At 41.4% G+C, this 19524-nt stretch overlaps 1 protein-coding gene across 3 annotated transcripts in view; it reads left to right on the top strand.

The window, feature by feature from the left end:
• RGS7 (regulator of G protein signaling 7) overlaps positions 1-19524 on the top strand; it is a 375675-nt gene that overhangs the window by 266414 nt on the left and 89737 nt on the right. For all 3 annotated transcript variants that reach the window (XM_075924826.2, XM_075924832.2, XM_089777370.1), the window contains exon 5: positions 15539-15645. In XM_075924826.2, coding sequence (XP_075780941.2) covers positions 15539-15645 — 107 coding nt within the window. The remainder of the gene's footprint in view (positions 1-15538; positions 15646-19524) is intronic.

Genomic DNA, 19524 nt, shown 5'->3' with positions numbered 1-19524 from the left:
TCCGCAACCATCTGGCAGGTGGGCCGTGGGCTCAGGGCTCACCCTTACCTCTGGAGCAGGGAGCCTGTGTTGGTGCTTCAACCATGTGCAGTTGGAGCACCAGCTTCACACTGGCATGGGGAGAGGTGAGCATCGTGGACTGGATCCGGCTCTCAGGGGCAGGAAGCAGCTCCACGCTCTGCCACTTCTCCTTCCCTCAGCTGGAGGAACAACAGTGCAGGAAAACTGTTTGCCTGGAGGCTTTCCCCGATGCTCCCATTAGCCAGAATCATGGCTAATGGGAGTGCTGAGGGGTGGGGGGTGACCGGAAGCCTGGAGCCAGGTAAGTGCCCCCAATCTGTCTCATGCCTAGACCTCATAGCCTCAACCCCTCAAGCAACCTCCTCATGCCGAGACCCTGCACCCTCACCCTACCTCCCAGCCAGCCTCCCCACCCATTCCTCTCCTGCACCCAACTTCCTGGCCATCCCCCCACTCTCAGCCCACTATTGCACCCTACCTCCCAGCCAGGCCCCGCACCACCCCTCTCTCCTGCTCCCATTTTGTCATGGGTGGTTGGCTGGTTGTCCACAGAAAGGTCTGCATTGATCAGGGTGGGCTGTGGGCCAGAAGGTTTGAGAATCTCTGCAATAGAGAGAGCAGGCTGCTGTTTTCTCTTCCCAAGCTTTCTTACTAGGCTGCTGCCTCTGGAGAAGGAGTGAGGCCTGCCCTGAACCTCCCTTTCTGCACCTACTACTTTTAGAAGTTTCTGTCACACATGGATGGGTATCACTTCAGCCATTTTGGCTAGCTAAATATACGTCTGTCTGGAAGTCGGAGGGATTTCTTTAGTTTGTAATAATAGTGTGTGCTGCTGAACTATGTCATACCTCCACAGCTTCCCGAGCCAATCCTCCTCTGTAGGGGAAGTGGACAGCCTTGACAAATCAGATTATAAAAGGCAGCCTTGGAAAAATGTCATGGAGATTTACTGACTCATCCTTTACTCTCGTGATGATAAAAATATTTTACTTTTCCATCGGAATTTTAAATGTTTGCCTCTGTTGAGTGGGTGAGTAGTTCTTTGCAAGGCTGATCTATATGACATTTAACAGCTGTTCAAATGGAACCATAACTAAAGATGGAAACATTTTTAATTGGGGGCACATACCTGTGTTAATCTGTGAACAGCTGCCTCTGCAATGTATTTTTATTACCACCTCGTCCTGAGTTGTTGTTATTTTCCTCTGTTGCATGTCTGCATGGCAACACTTGAATTGTCATGCTTTTTATTCCCGCTGGACAATAAAGCACAATATTGTCCTAATTAAAGGAAACACATTATTTTGTCTTATTAGCTACTAGTGTGGTACAGGAATGGAAATTGACACAAGGAAGATTAAAACAGGTTTTTTGGGGTTTTTTTGCAATAGAGATTAGTTGAAAAGGTGGCAATTAAGTTAGGTACTACTGCATGTCTGTTATCTGAGCTGACTGGTCACAAGTGGGTGTTCTGTGAATATTATAGTAGTTCATGACAATCAAATAAAATTAATGGATGGTGTAGTAGTAATTGATATGAAAACAGGCTTAGTCAAAGGGTATTTAGTGATTCATCATAGCCAAAAATAATCATAGCTAGACTTTCATGCTAAACTCTTCCTCGCCCTCCCCTAGCCTCAAACTTCCTTTCTTTAACACTGCCTTGACTTAGAAAAATAATCTTTTGTAGCCCAGTCCAAAACATTTTAAACATCTTACAGGGTTCACTGCAGCCAATAGACACAAACAACGCTTGCGTCATTTGATCATGCACTATTATCTATATCCACCAACATACCATAATAGAAGAGGACAGGTCACTAACATGGAGGATTTCTGGATCATTTGGTAAACTGAATGCAGACATTTTCATTCAGCTCAATGTAAACATACACTGTCAGGAACAAAAAATGCAGGTCATACTTGCAGAAGGGGAAGAGTCTCTCCTGAGAAGTAGTGACTCTAGAAAAGATTTGGAGATCATGGTAGCTAATCAGCTGAATATGTGTTAGTCTTTTTGCCATGATGTCACATGGGTAATGGGATCCTTGGATACTTATGGAGAAATGTCAACTAGGAATAGAGAGCTTTTTTTTACTTCTTATCAGCTATTTCTGGATTACCGTGTCTGGTACTGATGCCCACAATTCAGAAAAGATGTTGATAAATTGAGGAAGGTTTAGAGAAGATACATGAGAATGTTTAATGGATTGGAAAGCCTGCCTTGTGATGGACTCAAAGAGTGCAATATATTTAGCTTAGCAAGAACAAAGTTAAAGGGTGACTTGATCTCAGCCTACAAGTATTAACACAGGGAACAAATATTTGATAATGGGCTCTTCAATCGAACAACAACAACGAAAACAGGTTGAACATGATCCAGTGGATGGAAGTTGAATCGAGACAACTTCAGACTGTAAATTCTAAACATTGAGGCTGTGTTTACACTGGCCGCCTATTACGAAATAGGCATGCTAATGTAGCACTCTTCCCAAGTGCTACATTTGCATCCCTATTCCGTAATAGGGGCCAATGTAGACGTAGCCTGAGAGAAATTAACTACTGAAACAGCTTACCAAGAGCCATGGTGGATTCTCCATCACTTGCAATTTTTAAATCAAGATGGGATTTTTGTTAAAAAATATATACTAAACGATTTATATTGGGACAGTTCTATGGCCTCTACTGTACAGGAGATCAGACTAGATTATCACACTGGTCCCTTCTGCCTTGATATCTCTGAACCCATACATTCAGTGGCATAGGCGTCAGAATCCTGTGTGCATCATCTCTCTGCTTTAAGCAAAAGTGATCCAGCTAACCCTACATTGGCCCTTCTGTGATCCCCTGGAGATGTAGAGCAGGGTTTTATCCCTTAGAAATAAGAAAGAAATATTACCCTTTTAATGTTCAGAATATTCTGATATTTTTCTTTTCATTTTGGTTTTGGTATTATTGAGTGGCTCAAAATACCTAAGGATTTCATTTTTATTTTCCCAGCTTGACTCTACTGGCAGTATATGCTAGTGAAGTTCTTGTCTTCTGGAGATTGGGCGTTCAGGAGTATAAATAACATGTGAAGTTCTTACCGCTCTTTGTTTAAGGCTCTCGTTTCCCATATATAAACTTGGCCCTACCATCTCCAAATGTGCATTGTGTCTTGCATAAAGAGCATGATCCTCATGTTGAGAGAACTAGTTGTCTTCTCCAGACTGAAATGGCATTGTAGTGGTGCCGTAGTCCACTCCAGCAGGGAGAGAGTTACAAACAAGCCAGAATAGGCTTGTGCAGGCCTGGCCAATTATGTTGAGGAGCAGTTTGCCAATTAGGATCAGGGTGGAGCCTTTAGAAGGCTGCAAAGACTGAAAGGAACATACTTGCTCCAGAAGTGGAGCAGGAGAGACCTGGCTGCCTTGGAAGCTAGAGGGTACCTGAGACAGAGCAGGGTTGGGGAAAAGCAGGCCGAGCAGAGGAGCTCTGGCCTAACCCAACTCCTAGGCTGCAGGCCTGAAATGGGAGCCTGAGAACTACTAAGGATGCAGGGAGGCAGCCCAAAGCAAGAGAAGGCAGAAGGTCCACACTCCCTTGCCAATGATGAGTGTCAGTTTCTGACTGCAATTTGCCCGAGGCAGAGGCTAGGTGATGACTAGCAGTGGGTCATTGAGGAAAATTGGATATAAGGGATTGGGGTCACAGTGAGAGGAGAACCCCATAGTGCAGGGGCAGTGTTGTGCGGCAGTACTGTGAGGAAAGGGCATTCTGGGCCAGAAGGGACGTAGGGCCTGAAGTAGCTCAGAAAACAGGTAACTGAGGGCAAGACACTGGTTAACAGGGAGTGCTCTAGAACTGTAAAAGCTAGTACCCAAAGAGACCAGCAGGAGGCTCTGTGCCAGTGAGTCGACCCCACTACAGGCATGTAAAACCAAGCAACCCAAGTCAAAGTTTAAATCCTAATACCAATATTTGCCAAATATTTTGTGAAATTAAAAATAGTGGGGTATGCTAGTGGGGGAGGAGAGTATGTCACGCAATAGGCTGCAATAAGATTTAACTCCTTGTCTCTGGGGCTATCTTCCTTTCCATAACTGATCTTTTTACATTTCTTTTTTCTTTCTTCTTTTTTTCTGCTTTGAAGGTGGGAAGTTTCTTCAAGAAATTGTAAGTCATGTCCTACTTTTCCCACGTATGTTTCAGAACATCATTGTTTTTGCTGGTAAAACAGCAAAAACAATGATGTTGTGAAATATACGTGGAAAAGTGGGACCTATATTACAATATCTTGAAGAAACTGATATGTATAAAGTAAACCCATGAAGCTTTGAGGAGATACACCAATGCATATCATGTTGGCAGAAGACGTTGGGTTGCCATTATAGTTGATAGTTGATTATACTGAAAAAACAAATGGGAATATAAGAAATAAAAAAATGCCCATTATGTCAAGCGATATATAGTATCAAAGGTAGCCAAGGCAAAATACTGCCTCCAGTCAGGGGCAGAAATAGAGCTGTGTTTTCACAGAGCTACTTCATGTTCACAAGATCTGCATTCTTTCAAAATGTAGTACCAGTTGTGGTTCTTAATTTGTTCATAGCTTGTATGCCAAAAACATAGAAAAGATTAAAATGTCATGGTTCATTCTGCTTCTTATTTTTATTTAGCTGTTTGGGTGAAGAGAGAACAATGCAGGTAGAAGCAGATTAATTAGCAATTATTTTGCTGAGCAGTGTAATATTGCCCTGCCATCTGCTACACCATTACTGGAAGAGTGTTCTTGATGACACACTCATTAAACATTGGTCTCTCCCCACACTCTTTCAAAGTCAATTAAAATAAACAAATTAAGGCCCCTTTAGTTCTAAGTAACATCATCCAAAAAGGGTTCTAATGTGATTTGATTAACCCACTTCAAATTCAACACTTTCAGATAATTTGGATTAATTTTGGGGTGTTCTGAGTAGACAAGCCTAAAGAAAGTAATATTGCATTTGGATGTTAGTAGACTTTTGCTGCAACATGTTTTGAATCTTAATTCTGTTATAATAAAGTTTTTTGTTTGGGATGGAAATAAAACCTATATAACTACATTTCATGAGTTAGCTCAAAATGTAATTGGAAGCTCCCCCGCATCCTCATCAAATAGGGTTCCAGCCTGTAGGCCTGTTTGACTGTAGAATCTGGAATTGGTTGCAGTAATAAAATCGGTTCCCAAGGTGTGTCGCTGCCTGGAAAAGGAATCCAGGTTTCAGAACTTCAGCTGCATGTGCACATTGTAAGTGCTGAATGCCAAGTCTTTATCATGTAGGGTAAGTCTACATTACATTTCTGTATTGGCAGAGAAGCGTTGGTGTGGCTGTGCTATGACTGTAGCATTTCTGCTGAAGACCCACTATGCCAATGGGAGAGCACGCGCCTGTTGACATAATTAGTCCAGCTGAGTGAGAAGCGGAAGCTATGCTGGCAGCAGAGCATCCCCCACCAACATAGAGCCAGCATGGACAGTGCAAAATTAGTGTCACTTGGGGAGTGGGCGGGAGAGGGCTTTTTCACACCCCTGAGTGAGGGAAGTTATTTCAGATTAGGCTGTGGGTTAGACCTGCCCTTACTCTCAACTAGCTTCTATACCTGCTGTCATTTCACTGCTGAACAGGAGAAGCAAAAGTAAAATGATCAATTATAATTTAAATGGCTAAAACGCAGCTTACCACTCTCACACTGGGTCCAGGAGAGAATTTACATTACCAATGTGGACCTGATTTTCCCTTTTAGACACATAGGCTACGTCTATACTGGCCCCTTTTCCGGAAGGGGCATGTAAATTTCACCAGTCGTCGTAGGGAAATCCGCAGGGGATTTAAATATCCCCCGCGGCATTTAAATAAAAATGTCCGCCGCTTTTTCCCGGCTTTTAAAAAAGCCGGAAAAGAGTGTCTACACTGGCCCCGATCCTCCGGAAAAAGTGCCCTTTTCCGGAGGGTCTTATCCATACTTTGAAGTAGGAATAAGACCCTCCGGAAAAGGGCACTTTTTCCGGAGGATCGGGGCCAGTGTAGACGCTCTTTTCCGGCTTTTTTAAAAGCCGGGAAAAAGCGGCGGACATTTTTATTTAAATGCCGCGGGGGATATTTAAATCCCCCGCGGATTTCCCTACGACGACTGGTGAAATTTACATGCCCCTTCCGGAAAAGGGGCCAGTGTAGACGAGCCCATAGGGAACAAAATGCTTTAAATACACTTTAAAAGATACTGTAAACTGTTTCCTTTTATCCCACCTAGTCTTCAGAATTTGCAAGGGGCGAGGCACCCAGTGAGTGTGGTTTCGGTCAGGACAGAGGTTCCATAGAAGGAAGAGGCACCCAAATGTTGTTTAAAAAAACAGTCGTCTCTGAGACTCTGACTGCTGAACAACCATCACAAAGGATATTGCCTGTAACCATAGCAGCCAGCTCAGATTTAAAAATGCATAGCACAGAGACAATGGTAGCTGATGACATCAGTAGAAGCAGAGAGTCATCATCCGTATACTATTATAAAAGGGGAGGTATTCATCACACCCTCTGTCACAGAGAACATTTGAGAATACACTGGAGGACTTGAGAAGTTTCTAGAAAATGCCAGAATGAGTGAGAAATTATGAGTTGAGGGGAACCCTGCCCTGTGGCGGGAGTGGGTGCAGCGGCAGGTGGCCTGGTGGACCAGGTTGAGTAGAGTGTTGCTGGGGCCCCTCCCCTCGGGCTGAATTGGTGTGGGTGTGGGGCGGGGCTCAGCACCTTCCCAGCAAATGGCCAGCAGGTGTGGTGGGGAGCTGGCAGTGGCAGTGGTATCATACAGATTTGTGCCTGCTAGGGCTGGCAGCTCATGGGCTGGGCCCCCAGGTTGCTCCTGCGCCCCAGGGTCGGCCTGTCCTGTGGGGGGAAGGTGGGACAGCAGAGCGTGGTGGGGGGCAGAGCTTTGCAGTCCATCAAGCAGCTGCTGCCGCAGTACGATGACTTCTCCAAGCAGCACATTGGGCCCAGGGACAAAGAGAAGCAGGAGATGCTGTGAGTGGTAGGGGTGATGGTAAGTCCCTGCCTGCTGTGCTCCATCTGTCCCTCCCTCAGCTCCCTGAGCTTGTGCTTCCTGGGTCTTCCCACACCCTGCCATCCTCCACACCTTCCCCCCATGGTGTCTGCTCGTCCGCCACATCCTCCCATCTCTGCCACCCTTCAGCCCGCTGTACCGCAGCCATGTGGAGGGGCTCAGATAGTAAGTATAATAACTGGAATGTAGTTCAGAATCAAAGGAGAAGGTAAACCGAATAGCTTAAAAACAAAAGTTTAGTTGATTACAATAGGAATGCGTACATAGATTGCTGATATGTACCATTTCTAACAGAGCTGCATATGTTGTCAATTCTGCTTTAGCTATCCATGGCTGCTTGCTTTGGAATCAATGAGACACGTTGGAAATAGGGAATCTTGTCATAGTCAATCACAAAAATTTACATCATAGTAAAGTGAAGAGGGCTTATGTACATGACAGACAACTGACCCTTTTCAAAGACAAATCACTCATCCACAGAGGAAGCTAAATTCTGTTACACTTTTTAAACCCTGATAAATTCTATCTCCAGTTTTTGTAAGGTGCCTCTAGCTGTCATATCTAATCATTGTACAACAATTGAAAATAACACTGCATGCGCCAGTCGCAAGGTATATAAACCCTCACTGGCCTGGAAGGGACTAAGGAGCTAGCTTGGCCTGGAGTGTCCACACCTGACTGCACCTGAAAACATGTCTGGACTGGGAGGATATAAAAGGTTGGAACTCCACTCACATGGGTGGATTGGCCAAGTACTAAGAGAGAATCTACTAGAAATCAGAACTAAACCAAGTATGATTCCATACCTAAAAACATGGCTGGTTAAAAAACTTGCTTTTCAAATTCCAGGGTGTATAGTGCCTTTAGGCAAGATCAAAACTAGAGAGAGAAGAAGGTGTTTGTACTTTCAAAAGGAAAACAATAAACTACATACAAGTAGGAAATGAGGAAGGAAGTCTTGAATACAATAACGTTTGGGTCCTCTTGCAGATGAGAAATATTTTGTTAAGGATTTATGCTTACTCTAACTTGTGTGGGAAATTAGAAAGCTGAGAATTACAGGCAATAGTGAAGAATATATTATTTTGGGTGACCTAAACAGTCATAATAAGTTGTGGGGGAATAGGGCAACCGAGACTAACTCAACATTAAAGACATTAGCGGCACAGCTATATCTGCATCTGCACTGCAGTAAGAACTCCCATGTAGTTGCTCTATTCCAATAGAAGAGAGATCATCCATCGACAGAATTAAATCACCCCCCAACAAGGAGGAAGAAGAAATGGGAACTGATTGTTTCCCTATACTTATTACTTTTCAAAGACAAGTTAAAGTTGCAGGTAATGGAGAACTGCCCACATGGAATTTTAAGAGCCATCTGGGAGCTATTTACAAGTACATGTACTGAATTTGTAAATGATAACAGTGAGTGAAGACCTAGAGAATTTAAACAACCAGATACTAAAAGCGGAATAATAGCAGTTGCTACTGTTACCATATGTAAAACATTGAAGTACACCAAAGCTATCAATACACTTCTGTGATGAAACAAGGAGTGGCCATCATACCAAAATTAAGAATTAGTGCATCTAAAAGAATATCTGCTATTGCCAAACTAGTAGCAATAGTGCTGGCATTAAACAATGTATCCAGCAGTGGCAGTCATTTTTTCTGACTCAGTATCAGGCCTTATGGCAAGAAAAAAGGATGTCTCCATATGTACAAGTGATTTAATCAGTGAAATTATATTTTTAAGAACAGAGTTAGTACAGATGGGGAATATGTGTAGCATTTGCTCGGATCCAAGTATATCTTGGGATAAAAGGGGAAGCCTACTAGAGTAAATTTAAAAGAGCACCAGCCACACATTTGGATCAATGAAAAAAGGGAAAGAATAGTGTCTTAGAGATGAAGATAATGACATACTTCAAGGCTGGGTAGGAAAAATGAAGTGATTTTGTTTAGAGTACTAACTGGCCATTTAAATAAATCTCCTTTGAATAAATGAACACAAAGACAGTGTGCTGTAAGGTAGAGCAAAACAATACATCACCTTTTTGGGGATATGTAAGAGCTTTATAATGAACAGGAAAAGCTTTTAGAGTAATATAAATGATTTAAGATAAGAAAAAGGTACAGAGTTCTTTAGCAAAAGTATCAAGGAAACGAGGTAGTTTTAGACGGGCATTTTTCCATTAACTGGTAGACACTGGGCATAGTGATAAAAAATAACCAGCTAGGTATTTAGGGGTGATAATTGGTGGTGGCTATAGAGTAGCCAATCTGCTTCACCATTATAAAAAGGGGGGAAAAGGGGGTTGGAGAAAGCCTGGGAAGGGAACAAACTGTTCAGCTTCTCCAGCCCCATAGAGAGCAATGACAATATGCAGAGCCCCAGCTCCTGTAGAAAGGAGAATCAGATTCCCTTAAAAGGGAGACCTGAATGAGATTTGCACTGAAGCCTTAGGAAATTATTTAGCTGGAGTCGATGTACCTTAATTCAAGTTTCCCTGCTGTCCCCATAGTGGGAGGCCAACGGGAGCAAATGTTCCCATCAGCTTCTCTAACTCCTCACAGGAGCAGGAGTACAAGCTGACAATGGGAAAGCCCTCTGAGTTTGATTTTTTGGGTCTTTATTAGACCTACTAAATTGAACTCCAGAAGTTCGATTGTGCTGGTATTGATCTTCGCAGTAGTTTAGACATGGCCTTAAAAAGACAGACCCTGCAGCACCTGCTGGGGGGCAGTGAGAAATGGACTCTGATACATGTGCTCCTCACATAACTTCTAAAGGCAGCACTCTACCATGCACAGGTTTGTGATAATGCCCTAAATGCAGGGGTGGGCAATAATTTTCTCAAGGGGGCCTGTAACGGGTCCACCCACTGGTGAGCACTATGCTGTGGCCAAGTGGTGCTGTGCAGGATTCTTGCCTGGTTGTCCAGTTGCCCTCAAAGTCCTGGAACCTGGGCCTGACTAGCCGTGTCCACCGTGCTAGTAAGTCTCTGCTTGTGCCTGGTCTTTGGCCAGTGGGTGTGGGTTTTACCCAGATCTAGGCTCAGCAAACACTGGGAGCTAGTCATAGTGCTGATCCCCCCAGTCAGGGTATAGACCTGGCTGGATCAAGTTTCTGAAGGGTTATACCCTCTGCTGGGTCCTGATTGGCTGCCTCAGAGACAGCCACTCTATAGTGTTTGGAGGACCTCTTCTTCACTTCTCCTGCTTGGATGGGGGCCAGCAAGGCCTCCTGTAGGGCCACTTAATGAATTTTGGTACATGGTCCTGGACCAGCTCCACCCCTGGAAGAGGCCAGGCCTAGGGCAGAACGGGCAGGGCTGGGGACTAGCTTTCCCCCCAGAATTGTCTGGGACCGGAGGCTTCGAATTAAAAACACAACAAAGAGCTCCCAGCTCTTGGCTCTGCTGGTATTGCATTGTGTGGCAGCCACTTAGGGTTCCTGCAGCTATTTAAAGGGCTTGCGGCTCTAGCCCCATCTGGGGTAGTGCCTCGACTGGGCGCCTTGAGACGTTTAAATAGGATCCTGTTGGCTGAGCCACTGACTGGAAATTTGGTGGCACAAGCAGCAGGTTATAAATAGAAAGCAGTCAGATGCAGTCTGCGGGCCGGATCAAAGTGTTAGGCGGGCCGGATCCAGACCCCGGGCTGCATTTTGCCCAGTCCTGCCTAAATGGCAACTTTTCAGCAAACTTAGTCAAGTGTAACTGAGAGCATCGTTTGGTTCATATATTCTTAAACAAAGTGGCTGATGACCTGGAAGTCACGTATGAGTATCATATTTGGCATATGCATATCTATCAGTATGCACTTATTCAATAAGGCAATGCAGAATCTTCTCATTGTTTGCTATATGCTCCTGGATTTCAGAATATATATTCAGTGTCTGATACATTTTGCTTTTACCCAGGAAGAATTTGCCGGGTAAAGTATTCAGTAAGGTTTCTTTCTGAGGAGAGTTCTTCAACTGAACTATCCTTTCTAGTGTAGATCACAGAAGATCCCAATTTTCATATGTCATTCTTGGAGATGAAAAATGCTGCTTCAAATCTAAACCTCCTGACTCCCCCTGCAGCGAAGTCTAGAAAATACAGAATCTGTTTGGATTGAATTCCTTTGTTTAGGCATATAGGTCTATTCTATTGCAGGCTCAATTTTCCCTTTCAAGCTCTTGATTTTGCATTTTAAGTCCTACCATACTTTCCTGTTTGGCCTTCTTGCTTTGTTCTTTTGTATCGGATGTTGAGAAAGTAAGCTGCCTATTGAAGAGTTGCCTTTTTGGTGTTTTTAAAACAGCACTATACTTAAGTACATTAGTATGGAGACAAGAAACTTTTGGGCAGTTGGGACTTTTTTCTGTGCAGAAGGTCTATGGCTGATTTGTCAGATTAATAAATAGCCTTAATCTATTCTTAATTGGATTAAGAAACAGAATTTTCTGCCAGTTGTTCCCCTGCATAAAAAGAATTTGACTGATAGTTTATTTGATTTCTGTTCCTGAAATAATAGTGTAGAGAAGTCTAGGTAACATAATTGCCCCATACATTAGCCTTTTTTTGGTCAGGAGTGGGTTGAGGCATTCTTGCAAAGTGAAATGGCTCTGTTGCCATCAGTATAATCTCAGACAAAAACATGTCATTTTTCTAAAGCTGGTAACACATTGTCCTCAGATTCCCCAGGTTAGAAAAGTTCTGATCTGCTATGTAGCTAAGATTCTTTGTGTTTCATTATATTTTATTTTTGGCACTGCAGTGCTTTGAAAAGATGTTTGATTGACAACTGTAGAATTGGAAGTCCTCTTTTTAGCTGAAGACGTTGTAGGTTCAGTATTCTGCCAAAGCATCCAAAGGTTCACTTGGAAAGTCTGTGATTAGAGATAGAAGAATCCCTTACTCTTGGCAGCTGCTTTAAACTTCTTTCATCCTGCTCCCACTATTCTCAGCCTTCCACTAGGTATCTGAAGTGTCCTGGCAAGAGCCACTAATTGCCTCCTCCTACGGCTGTTTCCATTTTCTGGCTGCTTCTGTCCTTCCCACTTTCTGGTCTATCTATACGCAAACTCCTTACAGTCACAGTCTCCTTTCCAGCACCCAAATGGATTCTCGGATACATCCTCCCAGCATCCCTGATTTCTGAAGCTAACCAATGCATTAAAAAGTCATAGCACACAAACACAGCTGTTCTGAGCATCTAGGGCTACGTTGATATTATAATTGGCACCAGAAAGTCACATTTCAGTAGCTAATTCTGGCCATCCCAAATATCTTTTTTTAACACTGAAAAATTATGGGGTGTTCAAACCAATAACCTGAGCCTTCACAACAAGCTATTATAGCAATATAACTCAATGTAAGAGATTGAAACTGTGCTTCCATCCCACTCTCTTATGCTTATGGATGGCAGTGCAGCATATAATATGTAAAATCAGCCAGTTTTGGGAGACCTAAGCAATAGTTTAGCAAACAGTGCAGTACAGACATTTTCAGTCTAATCTCTATCAGACCCATTAATATTTTATGGGCTATAGGTTTTCATACTGTCTTCCCGGAAAGAAAGATAAGAGAGAAAGGAAAGGCATATTATTTTGGTATCACCTTGCTAGTCTGTAACATTCGCAGATCCCTTTTGACCAATATTAAATTAATAGACTTGAAGATTTAATAGTCTTGTTTAGAGTTTTTATTCCCATATCTCTCTCATTCACAAATGATAGAGTAAAGGCACATTTAAAGTCCTATCCTTTTTGCATGCAGAACACTCACTGAAGTCACTGCACTTTCAGTACTGCTGACTTCAAGGTCTAATTGGTGTATCCAAAAATCAGAACAGACAAGAAAAGCAATGGCCTTTTGAATTGTTTTGCAGACATAACTAAGGCGTGTTTTAGAGTGTGCACAAAATTTTGAAAAGTGACTACGTGAATTGAAAGTCAGTGACACCACCATGCTAAGCTAGTTAGGTACTTTTGATTATGTTACTTTGTATTAACTGTTGTATGCATTAGAAATATTTAAAGGGACACTGCCAATTTAAATTTCAATTTAAAAATAATTTCCTTTTTTATTTAGTACTACAGATATCTCAAAGAGAAATTTGTTTTCCTATGGGATTTATATTTCTCCATTATCTAGGAATTGCTCTAATGGCTCAAACCACTGATCTCCTTTCTCTTTTGACCCTACACCACTAAAGTCAAGGGGAATTCTGCTTTAGATTGCAATGAGAGCAGGATCGCACCCAGCCAGCTCGTCCTCTAATTGAGAAGAGAAACTGAGACGATACAGATGTGAGAAAACACATTGGGCTGTTTCATTGTATGGTATCACAGTAAATAAAAGTAAAAGGTTATTAAATCATTCCTATTTGTGATATCCTTTCTGTCCTTCCCCTTGCAAACCTAAGCAATCTATGATACATCTTTCTTTAAAAAAGATACCAGTGGATTTCTTCTCCTTTTCACCAAACAAAGATTAATATTATTGAGAGAGTTGCTGGATAACAGAGTCTTCCAATATTTACTCACACAGTGAAAGAGTAAGGGTATTAAAATGTAAAGACAATACATTTTAAAATAATTACAGGGGATGGGGTGTTTTTGTTTGTTTGTTTGTTTGTTTGTTTTAAATAATCTCACATACTCATAGGCACAAGATGTAGAATTTAAAGGCTTATAAATATATGTGAATAACAAGAATACCTGCAGTTATATTAGATAGCAAAAACTTCATATGGGTGCACATGATCATGTTTCAGGGAAGAAGTAGCAACAGCCAGGGATCAAGAAACTCTTTCTGTACATGTCGTTCCAAGAATGTCTGTTATGACGGTTTGGTGGTTTCCCCTGAAAAATCTGGTAATGCCAGATACCTGAGGTGCTGGACTGCATCAATCACTTGTCTGATCCAGGATGGCAACTACAATGCCAGTAGATTTAGTACTAACTTGTGAAAGACTGGGGCAGGAAAAGGTGTGTGTAATGGAGAAGAGAGAAGTGGAGTTGTGGTTAGGTCGGCTAAGCAATGAAGTCTCCAATTCTATTTCCCCCTCCCTCAAATGAAGGGAGGATTCTGCTTCAGAGCAGCTAAAAATTCCCACTCATCCTCTTGAAAAATCTAAATAGTCATGATGAGCAGAGTGATGCGCAAACAGGCAAAAGAAAGCAACATGTACAAATTCTCCTGAACTATGGATGAGCCACCCAGATTGTGTGTGTTTCATTCTTGTAGTCAAGACTAACATAAAATTGCAAAAGAGCACAATATTAATCCATCCTTGTCACAACAATTTTTGTTGCAAGCCCAAGAAATAACAGGTTGAACAGAATTCTTTTTCCCATGGTGATGTAGTGACCGTAATTTCTGATTCCATAAAGGCTTACTGTTTTGTCTGTGCTAAACTTCTACTTCCAGCCTTTAGTGAGGTGATACAATATAGATGCATGCTGTAAAACTAAGAAATGGGACTTCAACCGGGTAATTAAATATTAGGAATTAACAATAATCTAGTCCCCTCCTTTTAAAGTGTGATAGGAACATAAAGAAGAAAACCTATAGGCATTTATCAATTTGAACATAAAACTGTAACAGATTTTTCAGAGTGATGTTATGCATGCCATTGGTCCATCCTTGATAGAGCACTGTCAACATTTAAAATGGCAGAACTTATTGTGTTTTATTTCATGGGCATATACTATTCCAGAGCATGGTTTGGCTTGCAAAGTTATTTGGCGGGACTGGTGGAGAAAGAGCTTACTCTCATAGGCCAAAGAACCTTGTTAGAACTCAACTACTGAAGGAAAAAAATGGTGTAAAAAAAATCCCACTCTTATATTAGTATGGCTATGCTGTCCTGAGAGGAGAATTGTAATAATTACAAAGCCTGCAGTCAATATTCTGGGATTTTAATATCTGATACTGAACAATGCCACAGTGTAAATATAAGAATATGTGTGTAATACTTAATATTGTAAGTTGTGGCTTTGTTTGCTAAGATGCATTCTTGAATACATTGTCTATCCTGAGGATTGTAGGGAAATTTCTCATCACACAGGTGCAAGTGATAGGAGTGCCAATACCATCCCATGCTATTTTAACACCCTGCCATCTCCTAGGCCTCTTCTGAATGGCAGAGTTGAACCCCACAAAATGGCACCAATTCTCAGTGAAGAGACTATACTGAGAAATATATGGAGTGAGTGTAGTCATCTGTGACGGCAGTGCTAATATAACGGAAGAGTTGTCAAATGGGAGAGAGGCAATCCTTAAGAAGATAAATCCTTTTCGGGGCTATCTCTATATAAAAGGGGGTGTGTGGGAAAGCTGAGTGTTTACTCACAGAGGATAAGAAGAAATGCCACAAAAAGGTCTCTTGCAGTAAATACAGAAAAGGTTTAATATTTTACCTTTCTTTCCTTCCCAAACAGTGGAAGCTCTACATCTGGGGACGTTAATGGCAGCTCATGGCTATTTCTTTCCAATCTCAGACCATGTTCTAACACTAAAGGATGATGGCACCTTTTACCGGTTTCAAGTAAGTAAGCTTAAAATGTTCTAGAGCTGTTTAAATGAAGGCTTATATTAAGAGCTAGATTCTATTCATTGCAACTGTAAATGTACTGTTCCCTTTCAGTGCTCCAGTTAATGATGTTAATTCATTGTAAACATAAAAAAGTGACTAGCAGTATATCCTGAAACTGTTAATAAATTAAACAGAGAGACACTAAGGGCCATCACAAATATGTACACAAGATTACATGGGAGTAGAAATGTCCCCTTAAGAAATAACAGTAACTCTAATGGTTTGGAAAGTCTAACAGGTGCAATAAAGTGACACACAGAGCATTTCTGAATAATCCCTCCCTTTGTAAAGATCTAATGGAGTTCTGGGCTTTGGAATGTAACACATTCTAGCTCGTTCCTCACAGGCAACACTGAACACTACAGACAGAATATTTTCTCTTCTGAGAGGTGTACATGTGTGTCTTCTAGCAGTACATATTTGATTATGATCTCACATTTATGATCTCACTATTTCTCTTGACTAGTTGGTTGCACTGTAGTACTCGTGAAAAAAAATGAGCAAGTGTTAAAAACCAGATTAGAAGACTATGTCTCATTTTAGATGTATTATTGATAGCTTTTTGTTTTTAATTTCATACTTATGTTCTTATGTTCTTATACTTACTGTACAATAATTTTTAAAATTAGTTCTCTACTGTTGCACAAAGTGAGCAGCTTGAGTTCATGTGCTGAATATTGAGACAAATATGATCCACAGTATTGACTGGATATCCTGGCATTTGCTAAATATATTAGAAATAAAAAAAAATAATTGATGGGTTGCCTGTATATCATCTCCCATACATTTAAGACTAAAACTTTACAGTAGAAAATCAGAGGTCTGAACACCTTGGGAATGGAGATTGATTGTAACTTTGAGATGTTTGAAACTCTGAACAAAACAACACGGTTGTTCTTTTGAAAGTTGGCAACTAAACAATAAAATATCAAAGCTACTATGCGGAAGAAAAATGCTGTCTTCCATTTATTTGGTTAATAATTTATATTCAACACAGTACTACACTGCATTTTGGTTTTGGTTTGGTTTTGGTTACTGGGGTTTTTTTTGGTTTTGATTTTTTGTTGGTGTGGGTTGTTTATTATTATTATTATTATTTCTCTGCTGCTGCTTGATTGCATGCTTCTGATTCCAAATCAGATTAGTCTGTTTATAATTTTGGTATTCATAACTTTGAGGTTCTACTGTATTTTAAACAGAGAAAATGCCATTCAAAGATACTTGAGAAAAACATACTTTCAAGTGCAGAAGAAAGATGTCACATTGGAGAATAATCCTACCTTCCAAATCACTATCACCACTTGTGTTGTATGCCACACCTCATCTTTTCACGTTCTCATGTTATAATTCTGTTGTTGCTCTATTGCCCTTTATGTGAAGCAGCATGATCTTTGTTCTACAAAATGCAACATAAAAAATGTAGTGTTTAATTCTGAGAGATTAGGCTTTGTGGGATTTATAGCTAAATACATGAAATAGTGTCAATCTAACGTGAAAGAAAAGGAAGTAGATGTGGGCAAGGATGGGGAGTGTTGCGCACATTTCACAATTACAATACTCATAAAATGACTATTACTAATCTGTTCATATCCCATATCTGGAAAATGTAAGGCTTATTTAACACAACAAAATCAGTGATAGAAAAATATGGATTAGGATTAATTGAACTATGACCTTCACCATCCAGCGGTAGTTGCTCTAGTCAGCCTTTGTAGGGTATTTCAAGGAAGACCCATGTGTTCAACATCTTTAATGGTTTGATATCAAGTACTCATATCAGCAATGTATAGAATGCATCTCTTCACAGTCTTTACTATATCTGAATGGCCAATGAACGAATGAATAAGCCACATCTTTACCCCATGGAAGATTGACACAGTGGTGGTCAATCTTCCAGAGTTCGATTCAGCGCAGGGGTGGGGAACCTATTTTGGGTCAGGGGCTGCTGGCCCACCAAAAAAATCCGTTGGGGGGGCAGAGGCTGCAGGGAAGTGTCAGCGGGGGGCTGGAGTGCCAGCATGTGCTCCCCAATGCTGGGGGAGGCCCTGAGCCTCAGGGGCCAAATCCAGGCAACTCAGGGCTGCATCCAGCCCTGGGCCTTAGGTTCCCCACCCCTGATTTAGTGGATCTAATAAAGACCCACTAAATCAAATACTGAGGGTGCCCCCATTGAAGTCAGTACTCCTTGAATCACAAAGAGCAAGGGAAGTCAATGGGAGCATTTGCTCCCATCGACATCCCACTGTGGAAACGGTGGCAATGTTTGAATTAACATACATCAAGTACAGCTGCACAATTAACATACCTGGAGTTGAGTATCTTAATTCAAATGTCCACATAAGCATAGACATGGCCTTAGTGACTCTGGGTGAAAATATTTGGAAGGATCTGCTCTGTACAGTCACAGATAAGAGAGATGGATAAACTCGTGACTTCTAAAAGTACCCTTCAATCCTCTGCTATCGAGTATCAGAGGGATAGCTGTGTTAGTTTGAATCTGCAAAAGCGGCGAGGAGTCCTGTGGCACCTTATAGACTAACTGAAGTGTTGGAGCATAAGCTTTCGTGGGCAAAGACCCACTTCGTCAGATGCCCACGAAAGCTTACGCTCCAACACTTTGGTTAGTCTATAAGGTACCACAGGACTCCAATCCTCTGCTCTGGCTGCCAGACTCTAATGCCATGTGGTCCCCTGTTCTGCTGTTGCTTTGAGCTCTTTACTAGAGAATCATAAAGTGCACCATAAAACAGCGAAGAGCTCAGTGTCTCCATTGTACAAATGGGGAAAGAGAGCCAGAATGACTTTAACTATCTTGCCCTAGGTCACTGAAAGAACCACAAATAAAATCCTGGTCTCCTGAGTCTCAATCTGTTCTCTTTTCCACTAGGATACAGTGCCTCATGATGGATAATTCTGTAATAAGAATGGCATCTGTAATAGAAAATCAATATCTCTTCCCTAGGAGGCAGTTTATCCTAATGGACAATTTTAATCATACAATAGCCAAGGTTGCAAGTTGAATGCTGATGAAATATTTAACACATTTTTTCTAAGGCCTTTTTACATGAAAATATCTGCCTAAAAGTTTATATAACGTTACACAGTATATTGAAAACTTTGGTTTTACTCTTCAGCTTATAAGAGATGATGTAGCTGCTTCTCTAATGGCAAAATGGCTTCCTAAAAAAGATTTAAGGCTAACTTATGGGACGATGTTATAAGCAGCTTCTCAAAGGGCACACATGTAGATTGCAAAAGCAGAGTTAACATTATACCCATGTTCTGGCTTCAGTAGGCTATGTGAAGATCAGGCCCTCTCTCACTGGGACATGCCTACTCATACCTCTGTCATTCCTGGTTTGAAGGAATTACGGGCCCTTGATGTTACAAAGGGCCCATAGGAATAGCAGGTAACTTTTTTGCTGCAGTTCTGTGGATGTATGACAGTTTGCTCTTGGATGTTTTTGTATCAGGCATCAGCCAAAATGTGGTCACCGTGCCTTTGGTGTAACTTCTATCGGCAACACGTTTGTTAACATGAACTGAACATATGCAATAAAATACGTTTAAAATAATCAAACCTCAATGTTCATAGGCATTTGTAAGTTTTCATCTGTTGTCAGATATTCATTTATTCCTATTGTTTGTTATACCCAAGGCTATGACTTTAATAAGCTAAATTGAGTCAGATTTGCTACTTACTACAAGGAGTGGTTCTAGTAATCTAGTAGGTGATAAGACTGAGAATTTAAAATAGTTACATACACTCCAAGTACAATGATTTCATTACTGCACTATCAACTGAATAGGATGGAGCTCAGTTTTTCTGTG

This window comes from Pelodiscus sinensis, chromosome 3 (assembly GCF_052426305.1).
Source record: "Pelodiscus sinensis isolate ZL-2025 chromosome 3, ASM5242630v1, whole genome shotgun sequence".
Classification (NCBI taxonomy): domain Eukaryota; kingdom Metazoa; phylum Chordata; order Testudines; family Trionychidae; genus Pelodiscus; species Pelodiscus sinensis.
Note: the sequence above shows the minus strand (reverse complement) of the source record. Positions and strands in the feature narration are given on the sequence as shown.